The sequence below is a fragment of the Lampris incognitus genome, chromosome 13 (genome assembly GCF_029633865.1).
Source record: "Lampris incognitus isolate fLamInc1 chromosome 13, fLamInc1.hap2, whole genome shotgun sequence".
NCBI classification, from domain to species: domain Eukaryota; kingdom Metazoa; phylum Chordata; class Actinopteri; order Lampriformes; family Lampridae; genus Lampris; species Lampris incognitus.
This window is the reverse complement of record NC_079223.1, coordinates 2996501-3021859: the sequence shown is the minus strand read 5'-3', so window position 1 is coordinate 3021859 and position 25359 is coordinate 2996501. Positions and strand designations below refer to the sequence as shown.

The following is a 25359-nucleotide window of genomic DNA, read 5'->3' as shown; positions in this document are numbered from 1 at the left end:
CATGTAGTGCGACCACAGGTGTGCAGTATAAAGTGTTGTACAACATGTAGTGTGACCACAGGGGGCAGCATAAAGTGGTGTACAATATGTAGTGTGACCACAGGTGTGCAGTATAAAGTGTTGTACAATATGTAGTGTGACCACAGGTGTGCAGTATAAAGTTGTATGCAATATGTTGTGTGACCACAGGTTTGCAGTATAAAGTGGTGTACAATATGTAGTATGACCACAGGGGGCAGTATAAAGTGGTGTACAATATGTAGTGTGACCACAGGTGTGCAGTATAAAGTGGTGTACAATATGTAGTGTGACCACAGGTGTGCAGTATAAAGTTATATGCAATATGTAGTGTGACCACAGGTGTGCAGTATAAAGTGGTGAACAATATGTAGTGTGACCACAGGGGACAGTATAAAGTTGTATACAATATGTCGTGTGACCACAGGTGTGCAGTATAAAGTGTTGTACAATATGTAGTGTGACCACAGGTGTGCAGTATAAAGTTGTATACAATATGTTGTGTTACCACAGGTGTGCAGTATAAAGTGTTGTACAATATGTAGTGTGACCACAGGTGTGCAGTATAAAGTGTTGTACAATATGTAGTGTGACCACAGGGGGTAGTATAAAGTGTTGTACAATATGTAGTGTGACCACAGGTGTGCAGTATAAAGTGGTGTACAATGTGTAGTATGACCACAGGGGGCAGTATAAAGTGGTGTACAATATGTAGTGTGACTACAGGTGTGCAGTATAAAGTGTTGTACAATATGTAGTGTGACCACAGGTGTGCAGTATAAAGTGGTGTACAATATGTAGTGTGACTACAGGTGTGCAGTATAAAGTGTTGTACAATATGTAGTGTGACTACAGGTGTGCAGTATAAAGTGTTGTACAATATGTAGTGTGACCACAGGTGTGCAGTATAAAGTTGTATACAATATGTCGTGTGACCACAGGTGTGCAGTATAAAGTGTTGTACAATATGTAGTGTGACCACAGGTGTGCAGTATAAAGTGTTGTACAACATGTAGTGTGACCACAGGTGTGCAGTATAAAGTTGTATACAATATGTTGTGTTACCACAGGTGTGCAGTATAAAGTGTTGTACAATATGTAGTGTTACCACAGGTGTGCAGTATAAAGTGTTGTACAATATGTAGTGTGACCACAGGGGGTAGTATAAAGTGTTGTACAATATGTAGTGTGACCACAGGTGTGCAGTATAAAGTGGTGTACAATGTGTAGTATGACCACAGGGGGCAGTATAAAGTGGTGTACAATATGTAGTGTGACTACAGGTGTGCAGTATAAAGTGTTGTACAATATGTAGTGTGACCACAGGTGTGCAGTATAAAGTGTTGTACAACATGTAGTGTGACCACAGGTGTGCAGTATAAAGTGGTGTACAATGTGTAGTATGACCACAGGGGGCAGTATAAAGTGGTGTACAATATGTAGTGTGACTACAGGTGTGCAGTATAAAGTGGTGTACAATGTGTAGTATGACCACAGGGGGCAGTATAAAGTGGTGTACAATATGTAGTGTGACTACAGGTGTGCAGTATAAAGTGTTGTACAATATGTAGTGTGACCACAGGTGTGCAGTATAAATTGTTGTACAACATGTAGTGTGACCACAGGTGTGCAGTATAAAGTTGTATACAATATGTAGTGTGACCACAGGTGTGCAGTATAAATTGTTGTACAACATGTAGTGTGACCACAGGTGTGCAGTATAAAGTGTTGTACAATATGTAGTGTGACCACAGGGGGCAGTATAAAGTGTTGTACAATGTGTAGTGTGACCACAGGTGTGTAGTATAAAGTGTAGTACAATATGTAGTGTGACCACAGGTGTGCAGTATAAAGTGGTGTACAATATGTAGTGTGACTACAGGTGTGCAGTATAAAGTGGTGTACAACATGTAGTGTGACCACAGGTGTGCAGTATAAAGTGGTGTATGATTGATTGATTGATTGATTGATTGATTGATTGATTGATTGATTGATAACCCTGTTGGGTCTTATGCCACTCATGTCTCCTGGTGTGTGTTTCAGATGTGTAGCTGATCTTTTGCCGCATGCGGGAGAGTCTGTGTAAGCCCTCCCTCCGCGTGCTGAGTTTTGATCGTTGGCGGTGTGGAGGAGGGAAGGAGGGAAGGTGGGCAGTCACGGCGGGATGAGGGGCTCGGCTTCTGGGCTCACAGAGGGGCTCATGTTTCCCCATCGAAAATAAACCTTTTGGACTTGTGACGTTTTCAGACCAATCTCAGTGAAGACCAACTAGCCCGTTTTGTTCAGAGCACCTTTTGGTGATAAGTGTTGTGTACACATGGGGTACCAGTGTTGTTACCTTCTTTCACTGGTGGGGTTCATAAATTAATTGGAGGTTTACTATTCCACTTTCCATCTTTTTTTAGAAATCTCAGAGGGAATCGAATATTTTTTTTAAATGTATTTCTAGTGTTTCCCCCTTATCCCACCCGATTAACCCAACGGCACATGGCCGGAGCTCTTGTGGAGTAACTCCCCTGGCTCACGTTTCCCCAGGAAGGAGATAGTCGAGTCGGTATACCAGCTTCCTTCAGACTCGTGTCGCTGCTCTCGCTGTTTTACACACTGAAGCCTCCTCGCATGGATTGCGCCACCTTCAGGCCGCGAAGGAGGCGTAGGGAGGATGCTTTCGGTTGCTTGGCTGCAGGCGCCCGGGTGGGCCAGAGGGGTCGCTGGAGAACGACGAGTCCCCCAACACTACACCGATCTACACCCGCTATCCCTCGGGTAAGGGTGGCCTAATGAAGGCCTGACCCCATGGACGCTCTGGCCGTGACCGGTTACGGCGAGTCTGGGATACGAACCTCCCAGCCACGTGACGAGCGGACTGCCGGACCGGCGGGTTACTCCGCTCGGCCACCAGGGCGGCAGAGAGTCCAATATCTTGATGACGCACATGAAGGAAGCTGTGTAGTAGAGCGAACAGAATGCGCTCGTGGGGACAAGGGGGGGGGGGCGGGGGGGAGTTAGGAGAACGTGTTCCTGATTAATTTCAACACGCAATATATATTTTGTTAGGTATAAACTCTTGAACGCCAATTGTGGTGATTCTAGCCCTTTCAAATTGAATGAGGAAATGCAAGACTACACAAGGCTTACATTACATCAAGCCAATTAATATATATATACACACACACACATATATATACACATATATACACACACACACACACATATATATATATATATATATATACACACACATATGTATATATATACATATATGTATGGTAGCACGGTGGCACAGTGGTTAGCGCCGTCACCTCACAGCAAGAAGGTCCTGGGTTCGAGCCCTGGGGTAGTCCCACCTTGGTGGTGGTCCCGGGTCGTCCTGCGTGTGGAGTTTGCATGTTGTCTGCGTGGGTTTCCTCCGGGGGCTCTGGTTCTCCCCCACACTCTGAAGATGTGGGTTCTTTTGTGGAACCCAGGTTTTGCTTTCTTTGGGAAGGACGTGACTCTGTGCTCGTGCTTGTATCAGCAGTCACTCGTGACAGGACTAGATGAGCTGCACCTTGGGTAAGGGGTGAGAGTGGAGGTGGACAGCCCGGCCTCAGAGAGGACAAGTCTTACTGTGTATTTGTTGTAGCCATTCACAAAGCGAGCGGATCTACCTGGCTGAGGAGGCCTGCTAATTAAATTCAGCTGGTGTGGTGCATGGGTGGAACAAATACTTGGCAGGGCTTTTACTTTCTGAAGCCGGGGTGTCCACGTCTGGGTGAGAGGGGCCTCAGAGAGGGGTGAGAGGGGCCTCAGAGAGCCTCAACTTATTTCTTGAAGTCCCTCAGCCGATGTACTGAGCCGATTTTAACTGACGTTATGACACTAATTAGTTAGAAATAAACATTTATAAACTAAAACAAACGTTTAATTCCAGGCTTTCCGGTGCCCCCCCCCCTTCTGGGCCCTGGTAGGTCCCCCCCCTCCCCCACTATGACGCCGCTGGTGTGTGGACCCTGTGATGGCCTGGTGGCCCCTCCAGGGTGTCTCCCCGCCTGCCGCCCAGTGACTGCTGGGATAGGCTCCAGCGTCCCGCGACCCTGAGAGCAGATAAGCGGTTCAGATGGTGGATGGATGGATGATGGATGGATGATGGATGGATGGATGGATGGATTCTCCATGCAGCCAATCAAGTCGCTTGTTCTGTACACCGTTAGCATCCACAAGCTCTGATTGGCCTGTTGCTGTTGTGTGCTAACATTACCACTGGTTGTTTTCTCATGCTGTTTTTGTAGAAGACGGCCAGAAAGGGAAGGAGGAGGAGGAAGAAGAGGCTCTTACTGGGAAAGATGAGGAAGAGCGTCGCATTGCCGAGATGGGCCGTCCAATGCTAGGAGACCACGTCAAGCTAGAGGTCATCATAGAGGAGTCCTATGAGTTCAAGGTAAGGTGTGTGTGTGTGTGTGTGTGTGTGTGTGTGTGTGTGTGTGTGTGTGTGTGTGTGTGTGTGTGTGATGGCCTGGCAGCCTGTCCAGGGTGTCTCCCCGTCTGCCGCCCAATGACTGCTGGGATAGACTCCAACATCCCTGCAACCCTGAGAGCAGGATAAGTGGCTTGGATATTGGATGGATGATGGATGATGGATGGATGGTGGCTGAATGGATGGATGGATGGATGGATGGTGGCTGGATGGATGATGGATGGATGGATGATGGCTGGATGGATGGATGGATGGATGGATGGATGGTTGATGATGGCTGGATGGACGGATGGATGGATGGATGGATGGATGGATGGATGGATGGATGGATGATGGATGGATGGATGATGGCTGGATGGATGGATGGATGATGATGGATGGATGGATGATGATGGACGGATGGATGGATGGATGGATGGATGGATAGATGGATGGATGGATGGATGGATGATGGATGGATGGATGATGATGGATGGATGGATGGATGATGGATGGATGGATGGATGATGGCTGGCTGGATGATGATGGCTGGATGGATGGATGGATGGACGGACGGATGATGGCTGGATGATGGATGGCTGGATGGACAGCTTACTACAAGTTCTATCGTGCCTGCCTACACGTCACATGTTTTTATTTGGTTCTGTGTTTTGCAGTTTTTTACTCACGGTGATATGAAAAGACGGTAGTTAAAGAAAGTTTCTGTTGTTTTTTGTCATTGAATTTGATGCCGGTGTGTCAGTGTATGTGTGATGTTTTGTATGTGAGTACACACACACACACACACACACACACACACAGAGTTATGCTATGATGATGGTAATTACAGGTATGCTGTTCTTAAGAGTGCATAGGAGAGAGCAGAAAGGACTCTCTGTCCTCTCTTCTCTCTGTCCTCTCTTCTCTCTCTCCTCTCTTCTCTCTGTCCTGTCTGCTCTCTCTCTCTCTCTCTCAATTTAATTCTATATGTGCTTTATTGGCATGACTTACATTTGTGTACATATTGCCAAAGCATGTAAAACAACAACAACACAATACAACAATGATTATAATAATAATAACAACAACAATGATTATAATAATAATAACAACAACAACAATGATTATAATAATAACAGCAACAACAACAATGATTATGATATTAAACAACAGCAGTAGCAATAGGTGCCGTCCCCCACTGTCTCTCAGGTTGTGGCAGGACAATATATAAATCTTGCTGCAATGCTCGCCGCTGCCCCCCCCCCCCCAGGACCAACCGCAGCTTACCTCCGTCCTCCATGTCCTGCTACTCTGGAGTCACATGTTCCAGCTCCTGGACAAAAGCCCGGCGCTGTTTTTCACATGTGACACATTTAAGGAGGAAGTGCCCCTCTGTCTCCACCTCATCTGTCATGCACTGACCACATGTTAGCTGCTCTTTTGGCAACCACGTGTTTTTGTGGCCCCCCTTTTCAATGGCTAGACTGTGGTCACTGAGCCTGTATTTGGTGAGGGTCTGTCGCTGCTTCCTGTCTCTGACAGTTAAGAGGTGTTCTTCCAGATCATAGTTTGTTTTTAGGGGTGAGTCACACTGTGAAAACACTGGAAATACAGATGAGGAAATGTTAGAGCATGATGGCCTATCTCAGTTTACTGATATTGTGTCACAAGGTGATCAGCAGTCATACCCATTAAAGGAGATTAAGGATTTCCTTGATGAACTTATGTCAGACAGTCTGTGGAAGTAGCAGATGTCTTCTCAGATGTGGACAGGTTTGTTAACTCTGTTATGAATATTAGAAAAACGGCTGGATATGAAGAGCTCAGTAAACAGAAGAGGTTTCGTCTAAAGAAGATTCTGATGAAACTTAGGAAAGAAAGGCGAGGAAAGGTTCCATTAAATGTTCAAAATTGAAATATAGTTGATACACAAAAGATGTTTTCCTCTTGGAAAGATTTCACTGTCTTCTTTTCCTTCTTTTCCATGGAAAGTTTGCGGGGTAGGGAGTCTAAATGTAAATGGAGGACAGGATGGAGATAAGTGAGGTGTGGTAGCTGAGCTGAGTAGAGCTAAAACATAGATGTGCTCTTCTTACAGGAGACACAGCTCTGTAGACTGAGGTGGATTGGGGAATGAGTTGGACAAGCCAGGTTTGTTTGGGGGTTTTTTTGGAGCCATGGCATCAACTTTAGTGCAGGTGTAGCTGTTCTCTTCTTGCATTGCCTCCTGTTAACAAATGTTATGACATGTGAAGTGGAGCAGGGCAGAATCCAAGTAGTTCAGGCAACAATCCGAGAAATGCCTTTTGTGTTTATAAATGTGTATGCTTATATTACTGGCACCGATCTTTTGAGATTGTTTAGCAAACTGAAAGAAACAGTTTAATAGTAGTGGGAGGAGAATGGAATTGCACTACACATCCTACAGCTGACAAACCCAGAAGAGCCTCATCCACCATCAGCTTAATTTCTGTCCAGTGTGGTCACAGAAAATGACCTCATAGATGTTTGGAGGAAACTTAATCCAGCAGTTAGGCAGTGCAGATGGGCGAAAGCTGCCGAGGGTAGTGAGAGGGTAGACACACTGGATAGGATTTATCTAAATCAAACATATCACCTGTTGGATTTTCAGATCAGCATTTAGTAATGGCAGAGTTTTCCTTACAAGTTCAATTTCGACACTGTTCCTACTGGCACTTCGATGTACAGTTAACACATGATAAAGCCTTCTGTCAGTTCTTCTGACTTCTGGAGTCATTGGAGGCTGAGGAAGAAAGATTTTGAGAGCTTAGCTTGGTGGTGGATGTAGGAAAAACACATTAGGACTGTCGGTATAGAGGAAATCTGTCTTGAAGAATTAGAGAAATTAAAATATTAGAAGATGAAGTGGTTATTGGAAATGATGGCAATAGCAGGACTTGGGAGAGTAGGAGGAAGGCTTTAGGTAGGTTCTTACATGAGAAAGCAAATGGCGTTTTAATCAGAACCCGAATCTCTACCGTACCGACTCTCTACCGTACTACATAGTATGTAGTGTGTGTAACATCTAGATCTTTGATAAGATACTTTATTGTCATTGTGTGCACACAACGAAATTTCACCAAACGAAATCGAAATTTCATTGTGTGTGCACAATGACAATTAGGTATCTTATCCTATCTTATCTTATCAAAGATCTAGGTGCTCCAACTTTCTTTAAGCTTGAAAGAAAAAATAATGTCATGATGCATCTCAAGCTGTGATGATGCATCTCAAGCTTCCAAATGGGGCAATAACAACTGATCCATCAGAGGTGAGGAAGTTGGCCATAGACCTCAACAGTTGCCTGTTCAGTGTGGAGAAGAGACTGTCTCAGCTGGGTGAAACACCAGTAGCCTCGCTGGAGTCCCCCATCTCCTTTGATGAGATGCCTGCAGCAGTTCAGCAGCTCAGCTGTGGCACGCCTCTGGAATTGATGGACTTCCTTCTGAGTTTTACAAGACGTCCTGGACTCAAATTGGACAAGACTTCCATGATGTATTTAAAAACTCTGGATTCTGGGGCTTTACCTTTGAGTTGTAAAAAGGCTGTCCTAACACTGTTATCTAAAAAGGAAGATCTTGGCCTATTGAAAAACTGGAGACCAGTTTCATTGTTATGTACAGACGTACTGGTTTCCTGACCATACAATTAAGGATGATCTTTTTTTTTTTTGATACGGGACATTATTGATATATCTAAGCTCAAAGAGTTGGACATTGGCCTGCTATCTATAGGTCAGGAGAAGGCATTTGATAAGGTTGATCATTGCTATTTGTTCAAAACTCTTGAGGATTTTTGGGATACATTTATTTCATGGATCAAGTTGTATTTTGGAGCCAGTGTTCTGTTAAAGTTAGGAGGTGGACTCACGACCGTTCAGAGAGGTATAAGATAGGGTTGTCCCTTATCTGGAAGGATGTACTCCCTGGCCATCGAGCCACTTAATTCAGCTCAGGCAGGGTCTCTCAGGGCTAACCTTTTCAGAGAGCATCACTAATACCGTTAGCTTATCAGCATATGCTGATGATGTCAGTTTTCATGCGTCAAAGTCATCTAAAAATTCTCAAGCAGAAATTGACCTTATGTGAACAAGCTTCTTCCGCAAAAGTCAATTGGTCAAAATCTGAAGGTTTATTACTGGGGGAGTGGAACAATAAAGAGAAGCCAACATTACCAGCTGGGCTGCAGTCGAACAGAGAAGGGATGAATTGCTTAGGTGTCTTTCTGGGCAGTGGCCGCTTTCTGAGCTTTCTGAGCAAAAACTGGGGGGGTTTAGTTGAAAAGACCAGTGCCCGATTGTCTAGATGGACTTGGATCCAGCCTCAGTTGTCCTATAGGGGGAGAGTGTTGATCAGTGGTGCCGAACCCTGCTCCTGGAGAGCTACCATCCTGCCGTTTTTCACGACCAACCCTAATTTAACACACCTGATTCTACTAATTAAAATACCGACCAAGACCTTGATTAATTGAATCAAACGTGTTAAATCAGGGTTGGAGTGAAAACCGGAAGGAGGGTAGCTCTCCAGGAGCACGGTTGGGCACCACTGGGCTTGATTATTAACTTGATTGCCTCGATGTTCTGGTACCGGTTTACAGTTGTAGAACCTCCGGACAAGCTCATAAGAGAGGTACAGAAGAGGCTGGTGAACTTCTTCTGGGGAGGCTTTCACTGGACGAAATCTGCTGTATTGTTCCTACCACTGTTAGGAGGCCAGGGCCTAATTGACCTCTGCAGTTGTATCACAACTTTTCGCCTTCAAACTGTACAGCGACTTTTATATCATAAACAACAGCTTTGAGGGAAACAACATTTGTGTTGCTTCATAGGATTATGAACCTGAACTATGATAAGCACTTGTTCCTTCTGGACCTAGCTGGCATGGAGTTCACTACTACACCTTTGTATCAGTCTGTCCTGCAAACTTAGGGAACACAGTCTTAAACACCAAAAGAGACTACCCCCAGATCTATGGCAGTGTAGTGGAGGAACCACTGTTCTATACCTGCTGAAACACTGCAGGATGCGCAGCTCCGTCAGTGTACGGCGATCCCTCAGGCGGATGGCCTGAGGGCTGGACCGATGGATGCAACTGATCTGGAGGGCGAACAGGATGCAGGACTGAAGGGCAGAGCAGCCCCGGAGGACGGGCAGGTGGATGAACTGGAGGTCGGCGGCGTAGGCAGGTCCTCTGCTCGGGAGGTCGGCAACGTGGACAGGACAGCACACAGCAGGCAGAGAAGGATCAATAGCGGACAAATGCCCGTCCTGATTTGGGTTGGAAATAAACACTCCAAAATATAAACAGTACAAAATTCAGAAACAGCAATGAACGAGAGAAGAAAAATAAAACCAGAGATAATTTGAACATTTAAAAATCCATACAACTGATACACAAGCCATACAACTTTCTTTTGGCAACCAAATCTTCCTTTTTGGTGTTTTTCTCCTGTTCCTTGCTCATTTTCAGTTTGTGGTCAACGACTAGCGGGCCTACTTTTGTTGTTTGATAAACTGATCAAGAAGGATTTTGATTGATGGTTCGCTGTGCATGCAGAGCCTGCATGTCACTCACTACCAACAAACTCCATGTACCCAAGAACCCCTAAATCGGAGTAAATTGTTATATCAGTCAGACTTCTCTTGTAGATTAGTCATGGAAAATCAGAACCATGCGAGTTTTCCTTTTTGTATCAAGCAGCAAAAAAGTTTTAGCACGAGGTGTTTGAGTTAATTTGCCTTACTTCACATCGCAGATGCTGTGATATGACTATTATGCATGCGCATATCGTGATGACAATGCTGAAATGATACATTGTGCAGCCCTTAAAAACATGCACATCAAACAATAGGTTGCCTTTGTGTGTGTATATGTGGGGGGGGGGTTAGTAACTTGGGAGGCTCCTCAGATCTGTGCTATGACTTTTATTACTTTTGTGCGTTTGCTAGGTGAAAAACCATCTATCAGAACCATCTGACAGAACTATGTACTGTTGTGAGTGCTGACTCATTTCCACACCTAAGGCAAACAGATCCATCAATCATGTTATTAGCTGCTGCTATGTTTACCCTGCTATGCTTACAGATGGTCCCAACATCATTGCAGCACTTATAAATAAAGGTTTTATCACCTTTAGATGGGAGCAAGCAAACTCAACACACAAAAGTGGTACACGGTTTAGTTGCTCTTTAATAATAGTTTATTTGTGTGTGTGTGTGTGTGTGTGTGTGTGTGTGTGTGTGTGTGTGTGTGTGTGTGTGTGTGTGTGTGTGTGGAGCAGCAATGTCACACACTTCCTCCTGTGTGTGACATTGCTGCTCCACAAGCAAACCAGGAAGGACAGTGGGGTTACTGTGGACTTCAGACTAGATGGAAACCTATTTAACATCCGTAGGCTCCAAGCGGTCACAAAAATGACATGTGAGCACATCATGGAGCTACAGTACGCAGATGACTGTGCAGTTGTGGCCCACACATCCGAGGCACTACAAGCTACCCTTGCAGTTGCTGCAAGGGCGCATGGTAGGATGGGGCTCTCTGTAGATGTGGCAAAGACTGAAGTAGTATGCAAGTGGTCATGTACTCCTCCATCTCATTCACCAACCTTCACCATCTCCGACAAACCACTTGCAAAAGTGGAATCCTTCAAATACCTGGGCAGCTTCCTGTCTGACGACTGCAGCATCGACAGGCAGATACAAAACCGGATTAAACAAGCGTCATCCTCTTTTGGCAGACTTAGGAGAAGGGTCTTTCAAAACAAAGACCTCAACCTCTACACCAAAATATCTGTCTACTTGGCAGTTGTCATCACAACTCTCCTCTACAGCTGTGAGGCGTGGACCCTGTACAGCCACCACCTCAGGATGCTTGAGGCCTTCCACATCAGATGCCTACAATGCATCCTGAGGAGAACCTGGCGTGACCGAGTGCCCCATACTGAAATATACCACAAGACCAACTGCATCAGCATGGAGGCTACCGTCACCCAGCACCAACTTCGATGGCTCGGTCACGTCATCAGGATGCTGAAGGAGCACTTACCGCGTAAAGTGCTGTATGGCCAGCTACATCTTGGCCGCCGCTTGGCAGGGGGCCAGAAAAACGGTACAAAGACCAGCTGAAGACCATCATAAAGAAGTGCGGCCTGAACCCGAGCCAGCTGGAGGACACTGCCGCCCAACGCTCCATCTGGCGGCAGCTCTGTCAACAAGGGGTGCAAAACCTCGAGAAGGACCGGGGTGATCGACGGACCAGGAGACGTCTGAAGAGACATGAAGCCAGTACCACACCTACACCCCCAGTCAGTACACCTACACCCCCAGTCAGTACACCTACACCCCCAGTCAGTACACCTACACCCCCAGTCAGTACACCTACACCCCCAGTCAGTACACCTTCACCCCCAGTCAGTACACCTACACCCCCAGTTAGTGCACCTTCACCCCCAGTCAGTACACCTACACCCCCAGTCAGTACATCTACACCCCCAGTCTACTCTCACCTGTCCTGTCTGTGGCAGACAGTGTGGATCGTGGATTGGGCTTTACAGCCACAAGAAGACTCACAAGTAACAGAGGCAGGACAACCAGGATTGTCATCGTCACACACGACGGACAACCTTAAAGAAAGAAAGAAAGAAGTGTGTGTGTGTGTGTGTGTGTGTGTGTGTGTGTGTGTGTGTGTGTGTGTGTGTGTGTGTGTGTGTGTTTGTGTGTGTGTGTGTGTGTGTGTGTGTGTGTGCGCGCGCAGGCTGCACACATTTGTGTGTTTGTTTTCTCAATTTGTTTTGGCATGTATGAACCAGCCATACACAGCACCCACTTTTAAAGAAACAAAGAAAGATAGAAAGAATAAGGAAGGAGGGAAAAGACAAGATAGAAAGAAGGAACGAAAAATAATTATGGGAGGAATGTTATAATTAGAACAGTAGGGAAAGAGGAGAGAACAGATGGATTATGAGGTGAGATATGATGAGTCAGGCAGAGCATCATGCATCATATATTTTACTGGTGGTTAGTAACCCCCCCGGCTTGACCCCCTGGGTTCCCTCCTGTCTAAGTACCCTAGAAGCAGGACACTTAACCTCCACCTGCTTCGGGAGCACTGCACGAAATAGCTCATCAAGCTAAAGGACGAATATGTAATTCCTCCCTTAATGCCCCCTCACAACGTGCCGTTTTGGCTGCGTGGGCCGCTCTGGACATACGTATTATTCAGGTTTTGGCAGCGTGGGCCGCTCTGGACATACATATTATTCAGGTTTTGGCCGCGTGGGTCGGCCCGGACATATGTATTATTCAGGTTTTGGCCACGTGGGCCGCTCTGGACATACGTATTATTCAGGTTTTGGCAGCGTGGGCCGCTCTGGACATACGTATTATTCAGGTTTTGGCAGCGTGGGCCGCTCTGGACATACGTATTATTCAGGTTTTGGCAGCGTGGGCCGCTCTGGACATACGTATTATTCAGGTTTTGGCAGCGTGGGCCGCTCTGGACATACGTATTATTCAGGTTTTGGCAGCGTGGGCCGCTCTGGACATACGTATTATTCAGGTTTTGGCAGCGTGGGCCGCTCTGGACATACGTATTATTCAGGTTTTGGCAGCGTGGGCCGCTCTGGACATACGTATTATTCAGGTTTTGGCCACGTGGGCCGCTCTGGACATACGTATTATTCAGGTTTTGGCAGCGTGGGCCGCTCTGGACATACGTATTATTCAGGTTTTGGCCACGTGGGCCGCTCTGGACATACGTATTATTCAGGTTTTGGCCGCGTGGGTCGGCCCGGACATACGTATTATTCAGGTTTTGGCCACGTGGGCCGCTCTGGACATACGTATTATTCAGGTTTTGGCCACGTGGGCCGCTCTGGACATACGTATTATTCAGGTTTTGGCAGCGTGGGCCGCTCTGGACATACGTATTATTCAGGTTTTGGCAGCGTGGGCCGCTCTGGACATACGTATTATTCAGGTTTTGGCAGCGTGGGCCGCTCTGGACATACGTATTATTCAGGTTTTGGCAGCGTGGGCCGCTCTGGACATACGTATTATTCAGGTTTTGGCAGCGTGGGCCGCTCTCGACATACGTATTATTCAGGTTTTGGCAGCGTGGGTCGGCCCGGACATACGTATTATTCAGGTTTTGGCAGCGTGGGCCGCTCTGGACATACGTATTATTCAGGTTTTGGCAGCGTGGGCCGCTCTGGACATACGTATTATTCAGGTTTTGGCCACGTGGGCCGCTCTGGACATACGTATTTTTCAGGTTTTGGCAGCGTGGGCCGCTCTGGACATACGTATTATTCAGGTTTTGGCCACGTGGGTCGGCCCGGACATACGTATTATTCAGGTTTTGGCCACGTGGGCCGCTCTGGACATACGTATTATTCAGGTTTTGGCAGCGTGGGCCGCTCTGGACATACGTATTATTCAGGTTTTGGCCACGTGGGCCGCTCTGGACATACGTATTTTTCAGGTTTTGGCAGCGTGGGCCGCTCTGGACATACGTATTATTCAGGTTTTGGCCGCGTGGGTCGGCCCGGACATACGTATTATTCAGGTTTTGGCCACGTGGGCCGCTCTGGACATACGTATTATTCAGGTTTTGGCAGCGTGGGTCAGCCTTGACATACGTATTGTCGCGGTTTTTCTATAGCCCGGATAACTATGGATGGAGGCGGGGACTTTTAGGTGCGACAAACCGGGCTTCACCACCATTAGCTAGATAGCTGCGCCAATGCTAGGGCTAGCCTGCTAGTTAGCTAGTTAGCCGTGTGCTAATGGGTTAGCAAGCTCACCTTGGGCCCAGGGCTGGTGATGGAACAGGGCGGCTGAGCTCTAGGCGGGGCGGGAGATGGATGGCTGCTCTCCGGGGTGCGTGTCTCTCTCTCTCTCTGTACTCTGGCTCCGGTGTGACCGGGTGAATGTCTCTCTCAGTCTCTCTGGGGAAGCTCTCGGGGGTAGTCAGCTAGCTACAGGTACCGAGGCAGTCTGCTGCTAACACTACCACTGCTAGCCACCGTATCTACTGTCTAGCCCAGGATACGCTAGGTTTCCCTGCTCTATCCCACGCTAAGGTGACAGTCTACGATATGGTTACTAAACAGTTCTGGCCTTTGTCTCTCCCGCGGTGTCTAATATAGTTGCGTCTGTGACAGCGCGAGCTAACCTGTGATTGGTCCTCTAGCTGCACGAGCCCAGTGCAACATTCCAAGTACATCCCCAGGCATTTCCCACTACACTGCCCCCCTCCAGCACTGTTGAGTCCCTTCAACATTAATGAACAACAGACTACAAAGATCAGTCTGATTAATCTAACACGATAAACGGGACAGAACACCCGCGAAATGAACTAGGCCCGGAACAAAGGGCGTCAAACAAATGTGGGTGGTCGCTATCCATACTGGACTCTTGTGACTAGCCTAGTAACCCCCAAGTCAACTAGTCACGTCCGTCAAAGTTAGTCTAGGAGCCAGGCGGGCCTCCGGACTGGCCGGCCCCGTCTGGTGGTGTACGGGAGATGGGACTCAGCGGCGTCGGCTTCGTCTCCTTCTGGGTCAGGGGCGTTGGACTGCCCGCCCGGAGCACAGGCTGCTGTCCCACGACGTTGGGTGATTGTCGACTCGCCTGAAGAGTAGCTGGCAGCAGTGTGTTGGAGCGGCTGGAACCGAGCCGGGGAGCCTGGTGTGCTGGGTCCTCCATCGTCGTTTGCGTGGAACAGGTCCTCCAGCCGGAGATCAAGGTCTTCATCGATCTCCTCTTGCTCTGTCACTCCTTCGTACTCCTCTGTTCTCTGCGCCCCCGGCTCCTCCATGTCAGCAGCGGGAGGACCTCCTTCAGGTGTTTCCTGCGGCCCTATGGCTGGTGCTGGAGCAGACAACAGAGCATGGCGCCTGTCATCTGTGCCCCAGATCTTCACCAGGCATTCATCTGAGCCCGTGAAAATGCGTCGCCCGGTGCGGTCGAAGGTGACACAGTAGACAGAGGAGAGATGTCCCAGAATCCTCTTGTGCATCTTCATGTGCTGGTAGACAGCTGTAGGCAGTAGCTGGCGTAGACGGTAGGAGCCATTGAGCCGACGCCCATTGCTCGTCTCCACGATATTGGGTGGACTCCCATAGATAATAGGAGGCTCTGGGGGTCGTCCACAGTGCAGAGCAGCCAGCGCTGAGCCCTTCCACACAACATGCTTGCAGCTCTTGTTGGTACGCAGGAGGTTCTGCCTGCCGGCTCCCAGGATGCTGTGGAGACCAGGCACGCTGGCAGGAACCTCTTTCTCCAGCAGTGGACATACTCTAGAACACACTTGGAGTAGGTGGTCTGGGCTGATGTGCCTGTGCAACTTCACCTTGTTAATGTTGTCGATGCCACTGGCCAGGGTCTTGAGCTCGGGGGTGCTCATGCTGTCTCCTACCGGCGGAGGACTTGGAGAGCTATCGCGACGCCGCTCGTCTTCCCATGCTACTCGCCGGATTCTCCCTTTTCCTTCAACCTCTCGCCCCAGCGTCGCTTTAAAGTCATACTCGCGTGCCTCAACCTTCCTGATTGCTTCAGCTAGTGTTTTGGGTTCTGCCCCCAGGACTTCATACGCGATGTTTTGGTTCTTCAGCCCGCGCAGAAAGGCTTCTGCAGCGTAGGCCTCCTGCAGTGTAACACCAACCTGCGGGTATGCCAGTGTGACAAGTCTCCTCACTTCCTCGCCAAACTCATAGAGGGTCATCTCTCTGGCCTGCTTAACCTCGCTGAGTTTACGGCGCGCAGTTCCCTCAGGCAGCTCTTTACCGTAGCGGCGGCGTAACTGGGTGATGAGCGCGTGGTAGTCATCTTTTATCGGAGCCGGCTGCGCGATGACAAAAGACATGGCGTTGTCCCTCAGTCGGAGCTACAAGGCGTCCAAACAGGTCTCGTCGGTCCAGCCCCTCTTTCTCGCCATCCGTTCGAATGGTCCAACGAAACTATCCCAGTCGCCCTTACCATCAAAAGTGGCGAGGAGCTTGATGTCATTTTCGTGTCCTCGGTCGGGACCTTGTGAGCTTCGGTTGCCGCTCCGACTTTGAAGGTCTCCTGTCTGGCTCTGTTGACCTCTAGAGGAACCTGCCTGCCCTCCAACGCTGTCATCCAGCAGGTTTCGGCCGCCGTTGCTGTCCAGGGACATTTGGCCACCCTGCATCCCGTCGGGGGGTGGTAGTGCAGTCGCTCCATTTTTTCCACCATGACCGATCGGAGTGCTGGTAAGTGGTGCGGGCTCACTGGGTCCATTTCCTGTATAGCGCAGGGCTGCTGGGGCCGCTTTACTGCTCGGCCTGGCTGGCGTCTCCTCGTTGCGCCGGTCGCTCAAGTTAGCCACTGCGGCCATAGCTGCTGGCAACAGGTGATCAGCGCCGTCTCGCTGTCTGGCCCCTGGGTTCGCCCGGGCCGGGGTGAATTGCGAGAGTAGGCTCATGTCTTGCACCGTTCTGCTAGTTCGTTCTCCGAGCACAGCCCCTGCCGACCCTACACCACTATCGCTTTGAGGGCTACTAGGAGAAACCCCTTGCTTCACTACTTGAGCGATGGGCGACAAACCGGGAGGCTCACCTTGGATATCTGAACGATGACGGGCCCAATCGGTGCGCTGAATGGGAGGTGTGGGGGGACGAGATCGCTTAGCCACCGCTTCCGCTAGTCCATCGATACACGCTGTGAGGGCCTCCATCTGCATCTCTATCTGGCGTTGCATCTTAACCTGGGTCTCGCGTTCCATGTTTTCCACCTGGCGTTGCATCTGAACCTGGGTCTGGTTCATGGTTTCGATCTGCGCCAGGAGGAGCTTCATCCAGGCGTGCTCTCCGGGGTCTTCTGTCCCCACACCAGCACCATCCAGACTCAACTCAGACTGTTCTTTTACATTTTCTTCGTCCTGTGACATTTTATTTTTCCACTGATTTACGTGACTACTGAAGAAATTACAGTGCTTCACAAAATGGCTTCTTGCTAGCTGGGTTAGCTCACAGTGTGCAGGCTGAATTATGCCGCCATGTGACCGGGGCAGGATCCTCCGGTGTTGAGATTATGGCGAATCCCAACCTTTTATCCCACTTCTGACACCACTTGTCGCGGTTTTTCTATAGCCCGGATAACTATGGATGGAGGCGGGGACTTTTAGGTGCGACAAACCGGGCTTCACCACCGTTAGCTAGATAGCTGCGCCAATGCTAGGGCTAGCCTGCTAGTTAGCTAGTTAGCCGTGTGCTAATGGGTTAGCAAGCTCACCTTGGGACCAGGGCTGGTGATGGAACAGGGCGGCTGAGCTCTAGGCGGGGCGGGAGATGGATGGCTGCTCTCCGGGGTGCGTGTCTCTCTCTCTCTCTGTACTCTGGCTCCGGTGTGACCGGGTGAATGTCTCTCTCAGTCTCTCTGGGGAAGCTCTCGGGGGTAGTCAGCTAGCTACAGGTACCGAGGCAGTCTGCTGCTAACACTACCACTGCTAGCCACCGTATCTACTGTCTAGCCCAGGATACGCTAGGTTTCCCTGCTCTATCCCACGCTAAGGTGACAGTCTACGATATGGTTACTAAACAGTTCTGGCCTTTGTCTCTCCCGCGGTGTCTAATATAGTTGCGTCTGTGACAGCGCGAGCTAACCTGTGATTGGTCCTCTAGCTGCACGAGCCCAGTGCAACATTCCAAGTACATCCCCAGGCATTTCCCACTACAGTATTATTCAGGTTTTGGCCACGTGGGCCGCTCTGGACATACACTACCGTTCAAAAGTTTGGGATCACCCAAACAATTTCGTGTTTTCCATGAAAAGTCACACTTATTCACCACCATATGTTGTGAAATGAATAGAAAATAGAGTCAAGACATTGACAAGGTTAGAAATAATGATTTGTATTTGAAATAAGATTTTTTTTACATCAAACTTTGCTTTCGTCAAAGAATCCTCCATTTGCAGCAATTACAGCATTGCAGACCTTTGGCATTCTAGCTGTTAATTTGTTGAGGTAATCTGGAGAAATTGCACCCCACGCTTCCAGAAGCAGCTCCCACAAGTTGGATTGGTTGGATGGGCACTTCTTTGAGCAGATTGAGTTTCTGGAGCATCACATTTGTGGGGTCAATTAAACGCTCAAAATGGCCAGAAAAAGAGAACTTTCATCTGAAACTCGACAGTCTATTCTTGTTCTTAGAAATGAAGGCTATTCCATGCGAGAAATTGCTAAGAAATTGAAGATTTCCTACACCGGTGTGTACTACTCCCTTCAGAGGACAGCACAAACAGGCTCTAACAGGTACTATTTAATGAAGATGCCAGTTGGGGACCTGTGAGGCGTCTGTTTCTCAAACTAGAGACTCTATGGAACTTATCTTCTTGCTCAGTTGTGCAACGCGGCCTCCCACTTCTTTTTCTACTCTGGTTAGAGCCTGTTTGTGCTGTCCTCTGAAGGGAGTAGTACACACCGGTGTAGGAAATCTTCAATTTCTTAGCAATTTCTCGCATGGAATAGCCTTCATTTCTAAGAACAAGAATAGACTGTCGAGTTTCAGATGAAAGTTCTCTTTTTCTGGCCATTTTGAGCGTTTAATTGACCCCACAAATGTGATGCTCCAGAAACTCAATCTGCTCAAAGAAGTGCCCATCCAACCAATCCAACTTGTGGGAGCTGCTTCTGGAAGCGTGGGGTGCAATTTCTCCAGATTACCTCAACAAATTAACAGCTAGAATGCCAAAGGTCTGCAATGCTGTAATTGCTGCAAATGGAGGATTCTTTGACGAAAGCAAAGTTTGATGTAAAAAAAATCTTATTTCAAATACAAATCATTATTTCTAACCTTGTCAATGTCTTGACTCTATTTTCTATTCATTTCACAACATATGGTGGTGAATAAGTGTGACTTTTCATGGAAAACACAAAATTGTTTGGGTGATCCCAAACTTTTGAACGGTAGTGTACGTATTATTCAGGTTTTGGCCGCGTGGGCCGCTCTGGACATACGTATTATTCAGGTTTTGGCCACATGGGCCGCTCTGGACATACGTATTATTCAGGTTTTGGCCACGTGGGCCGCTCTGGACATACGTATTATTCAGGTTTTGGCAGCGTGGGCCGCTCTGGACATAGGTATTATTCAGGTTTTGGCCACGTGGGCCGCTCTGGACATACGTATTATTCAGGTTTTGGCCACGTGGGCCGCTCTGGACATACGTATTATTCAGGTTTTGGCCACGTGGGCCGCTCTGGACATACGTATTATTCAGGTTTTGGCCACGTGGGCCGCTCTGGACATACGTATTATTCAGGTTTTGGCCACGTGGGCCGCTCTGGACATACGTATTATTAAGGTTTTGGCCGTGTGGGCCGATCCGGACATACGTATTATTCAGGTTTTGGCCGCGTGGGCCAATCCGGACATACGTATTATTCAGGTTTTGGCCACGTGGGCCAATCCGGACATACGTATTATTCAGGTTTTGGCCGTGTGGGCCGATCCGGACATACGTATTATTCAGGTTTTGGCCGTGTGGGCCGATCCGGACATACGTATTATTCAGGTTTTGGCTGTGTGGGCCGATCCGGACATAGGTATTATTCAGGTTGTGGACAATGTCGAACATTGTGAACTAGTGCCGCGACCAGGACACATACCGACATCGCGCCCGACCAAGCCGGAGGTAACACGGAGATTCGAACCAGCGATCCCCGTGTTGGTAGGCAACGGAATAGACCACTACGCCACCTGGACGTCCTTCCTCTTCCTCTTCCTCTTCCTAGCTCACTGTCGCTGTGCTATCCAGCTGTTAACTGCATCTTGGGCTTTTCTTAATGTTCACAACTCGTCTGTTTGTTGGTAAAGTGCGACGCTCTTTGCGGCCCTGTAGCCACCACCTGAACCAGCTGTAGTAGTGTGTACTGCATCCGTGAGCCGGGGGGGGGGGGGTCAGCTATGCAGCGCCCTTCCCTCTGCAGAGGTAGCTGCTCTGCCACCTCATAAATCAGAAATGGGTGTTTCGTTAAAGAGTGGGAAGAGTCCCCAGCCAGGCTGAGGACGGGTCCAAAATCCAAGGTTCAGGAATCTTTAGTGTTTTGCCTTTGATATGCTTGAGTATGTGTGTGTGTGTGTGTGTGTGTGTGTTTGTGTGCTGTGGAAGAAACACACTTTTTGTTCAGCTATAACATAGTGTAATGTTTGCAGTAAGAGTCTTTGTGATTCACATTGTACCATTGCCTTTCCTTCCCAGTGCGGAGGGCAGTGGTGTAATCTCAACCACCCTGCAGTGAACAGACACACAACCCCCTCGCCGAGCCACACACAGAGCTGTGCTCTCTCTTAACACGCGGAAGCACCACAAACTCAGCCTGCCCTCACATAAACATCTCGGGGCTGCCTTCCGGGAATATCCCAGGACTGACTGGCCCTCCAGTACACGAAAGACCTGCTAACTTCACAGGAACCTGCGTGCCAGCCGAGGCCCCTGAGAGAGGTTTGCTCTGCCCACCGTGTTTATGCCCGGATGCGGCGGTCTTTTACTCCCGTCACATCCACTTTGGAATGACTCTTCCAGCCTCTCTCGGGAATCAGGAACAGTTAGTTTGTCACTTCATGTTATGCACTACGGCCACGAAATAAACGAAATCCCGTTTCCCCCAGCCCACAGCGGTGCGACACAGAAACACGTACCCAGAAACCTCCAAACACAACACCTCCAAAAACACACAGAGCAAAGCAACAAGAACAACCAGCCAACAACACAGTCCACCCCGTCCAGAGCACGGACGCCAGCCAGGAACCGCCGGTCTGCATGGGCTAGCAGTTAGCTTAGCCTGCCCCGCCTCCGTGGCCCGTCAGACCGCCCTCGGCGTTCCCCCCTCAGGCGCAGCTCCAGGCAGGGCCGCGGTCCCTGGGCCTGTGGGACGCGGCGGTCCCTGGGCCTGTGGGACGCGGCGGTCCCTGGGCCTGTGGGACGCGGCGGTCCCTGGGCCTGTGGGACGCGGCGGTCCCTGGGCCTGTGGGACGCGGCGGTCCCTGGGCCTGTGGGACGCGGCGGTCCCTGGGCCTGTGGGACGCGGCGGTCCCTGGGCCTGTGGGACGCGGCGGTCCCTGGGCCTGTGGGACGCCGCGGTCCCTGGGCCTGTGGGACGCCGCGGTCCCTGGGCCTGTGGGACGCAGCGGTCCCTGGGCCTGTGGGACGCCGCGGTCCCTGGGCCTGTCGGACGCCGCAGACCAGGCTCCTCCAGCCGACCCAGCGCCAGCTCTCCCGACGATCAAAATAAAAACTTCACACGACGACACAAACGTAGACGTGGACGTGCACAAAGGCACTGCATGATCGGCACTGGGTGGGGCCGCCGCCATCTTCCAAAACCGGAAGTCCCACACCAGAAAAGGGAGGTGCTGTAGACCTCCCACAGCCAGCAGAACTGCTGTTAGCATTTGAGATCCTAATTCCTGATAATATTCCAAGTAACTGCTCGTGTCTACGCATAAAGCGCTGTGTCCTGCGTTGTGAAGCAGTTCTGTTTGCTTTTGTTTGTTTTGTTTGGATTCAGACAACATTGCAAAGCCAAGTTACTACTCTCGGTGAACAATAAAGCTCTATTCTATTCTATTCTATTAATTCTATTCATTCTATTCTATTAATTCTGTTTTATTATGTTCTATTCATTCTATTTTATTATGTTATATTCATTCTATTTTATTATGTTCTATTCATTCTATTTTATTATGTTATATTCATTCTATTTTATTATGTTCTATTCATTCTATTTTATTATGTTATATTCATTCTATTTTATTATGTTATATTCATTCTATTTTATTATGTTCTATTCATTCTATTTTATTATGTTCTATTCATTCTATTTTATTATGTTCTATTCATTCTATTTTATTATGTTATAGTCATTCTATTTTATTATGTTATATTCATTCTATTTTATTATGTTCTATTCATTCTGTTTTATTATGTTATATTCATTCTATTCTACTCTGCTCTGTCGTATTCCAGAGAAGCTCAAGTTAGCAAGTGTGGTGTCATGGTTTAAATCAGCCATGAATAGCAAACATTTATGTAGACTGGTCTTTCTGCCCACTGTTAATGAGCCCTTGTTCTCGTTGCTCTCCTTATGCAATATGCAAAAACACACTGGCACAATGTTGATGATGACAATGATATGCAAATGCAGCTAACATAGCACAAGATGAGCAGATGTACCTCGTGACAGTGTTCAGCCCTACGTTTGTGTGCTTATAGAGCTCCCAGACTGCAGCTTGGATATCATCCAGGGGACGCTCTTACCTAGCCTCCTCTGTCCCCCTGTCCTCCTGCAGAACACTGTGGACAAGCTGATAAAGAAGACCAACCTGGCCCTGCTGGTGGGAACCAACAGCTGGAGAGATCAGTTCATTGAGGCCATCACTGTGAGCGCAGGTAAGACGAGAGAGAGCGAGAGAGAGAGAGAGAGAGAGAGAGAGAGAGAGAGAGAGAGAGAGAGAGGAAGAGGAAGAGGGGGGTGTTGTCCTGTAGGTCTATAAAGGCTGTAATGGCTCAAGCTCTCACATGTGAATGTGCCAAGCTGGATTGAGTTGTGTTGGTTTGATAGTTTGAGGAGCCATTTATTTCTGTGTGTGTGTATGTGTGTGTGTGTGCGTGTGTGTGTGTGTGTGTGTGTTTGTGATGCAAATGAAATGGTTTTACAACTAACGGAAATGATCCGTATAACTACATGTCCTGCCGTCATGTCCAGAGCCAAGACACTCAGCAAACAGACCGGTAATGTGGAAAATATGTGTGTGTGTGTGTGTGTGTGTGTGTGTGTGTGTGTGTGTGTGTGTGTGTGTGTGTGTGTGTGTGTGTGTGTGTGTGTGTGTGTGTGTGTGTGTGTGATTTTGAACTGAATAAATCTAAAATAAATAGAGGTGGTTTCCTGATGTCAGGAGTTAAGCATGCATGTGTTTGTTTGTGTTGTGTGTATTTGGGTATGGGTAAGTGACCGTCTGTGTGTGTGTGTGTGTGTGTGTGTGTGTGTGTGTGTGTGTGTGTGTGTGTGTGTGTGTGTGTGTGTGAGAACGGAGAGAGAGACTGTAATCAACCAGCAGTGAGTTAATGGGCTTTTGGAAAGTGGACCAGCGGGGTTTGATGGTGTGAATAGTCAGACAGCTGGCAGATGGGAGATTATGTGGATTGGAGCACTTGTTGTGGTGTGAGAGAGAAAGAGAGAAAGAGAGAGAGAGAGAGAGAGAGAGAGAGAGAGAGAGAGAGAGAGAGAGAGAGAGAGAGAGAGAGAGAGAGAGAGAGAGAGAGAGAGAGAGAGAGAGAGAGAGAGAGAGAGAGAGGCTGATATCAGCTCGAGAGGTAAGACTATGACAAAGTGATAGAAAAAAAAGATTAAGAAAGAGAGAGAGAAAGAGAGGGCGCAAGAGACAGGGAGAAGGAGAGAGAGGGGGGGAGCAAGAGACGGAGAAGAAGAGAGAGAGAGGGAGCAAGAGAGAGAGAAACAGAGGGAGAACAAGAGAGAGAGAGGGAGCAAGAGAGAGAGAAGAAGAAGAGAGAGACAGAGGGAGAAGAAGAGGGAGAAGAAGAGAGAGACAGGGAGAAGAAGAGCGAGAGAAGAAGAGGGAGAGACAGAGGGAGAAGAAGAGACAGACAGGGAGAAGAAAAGAGAGAGAAGAAGAGAGAGAGACAGAGGGAGAAGAAGAGAGAGACAGAGAGAAGAAGAGAGAGAGACAGAGGGAGAAGAAGAGAGAGAGAGAAGAAGAGAGAGACAGGGGAAGAAGAGAGACAGACAGAGGGAGAAGAAGAGAGAGAGAAGAAGAGAGAGAGACAGAGGGAGAAGAAGAGAGAGAGACAGAGGGAGAAGAAGAGAGAGAGACAGAGGGAGAAGAAGAGAGAGAGAAGAAGAGAGAGAGACAGAGGGAGAAGAAGAGGGAGAGACAGGGAGAAGAAGATAGAGACAGGGAGAAGAAGAGAGAGAGAGGGAGAAGAAGAGAGAGAGATGGAGCGAGAGAGAGAGAGAGAGAGAGAGAGAGGGTTGTATTTCATCGACTGCAGCAGTGGGTGGAGGAGAACTCATTCTTGCATCTTGCTCATGAAGGAGTCCAGCTGCTGTTCAGTTCAGCCACTTCTGTGTTGAGCAGAGGAACGTTGATGTGACCACAGTGTGACACCCGACGTGTCGTCAGTCAGTCAGTCAGACTGTGTGGCCCTGCAGCGTGGTGTGTGTCCCAACACCGAGACCAGCCTCTGGTGGGCTGTAGTCATGGTAACACAATGGTGACCACACATTTTGCAAACGTTTACAAAACGTGTGATTTCACTTGAATGAAAAGGTGAGGAGTAAGTGATGGGGGAGAGATGGTGACAGGGCAGAAAAGGTAAGGAGTAAGTAATGGGGGAGAGATGGTGACAGGACAGAAAAGGTGAGGAGTAAATGATGGGGGAGAGATGGTGACAGGGCAGAAAAGGTGAGGAGTAAGTGATGGGGGAGAGATGGTGACAGGGCAGAAAAGGTAAGGAGTAAGTGATGGAGAGAGATGGTGACAGGACAGAAAAGGTGAGGAGTAAATGATGGGGGAGAGATGGTGACAGGACAGAAAAGGTGAGGAGTAAGTGATGGAGAGAGATGGTGACAGGACAGAAAAGGTGAGGAGTAAATGATGGGGGAGAGATGGTGACAGGACAGAAAAGGTGAGGAGTAAGTCATGGGGGGAAACAGTGACAGGGCAGAAAAGGTAAGGAGTAAGTGATGGGGGAGAGATGGTGACAGGGCAGAAAAGGTGAGGAGTAAGTGATGGGGGAGAGATGGTGACAGGACAGAAAAGGTGAGGAGTAAGTGATGGGGGAGAGATGGTGACAGGACAGAAAAGGTGAGGAGTAAGTGATGGGGGAGAGAGGGTGACAG

The 25359-nt window shown here is 48.5% G+C and overlaps 1 protein-coding gene across 9 annotated transcripts in view; it reads left to right on the top strand.

Moving 5' to 3' along the window:
- Positions 1-25359, top strand: part of slc8a1b (solute carrier family 8 member 1b) — a 368951-nt gene that overhangs the window by 277005 nt on the left and 66587 nt on the right. For 2 of the 9 annotated variants that reach the window (XM_056291267.1, XM_056291268.1), the window contains 2 exons: positions 4301-4438; positions 22790-22889. In XM_056291267.1, the coding sequence (XP_056147242.1) occupies positions 4301-4438; positions 22790-22889 (238 nt within the window). Of the gene's footprint in view, positions 1-4289; positions 4439-22789; positions 22890-25359 lie in introns of all 9 variants that reach the window. The other 7 variants (XM_056291265.1, XM_056291272.1, XM_056291271.1 and 4 more) reach the window with 7 other exon arrangements.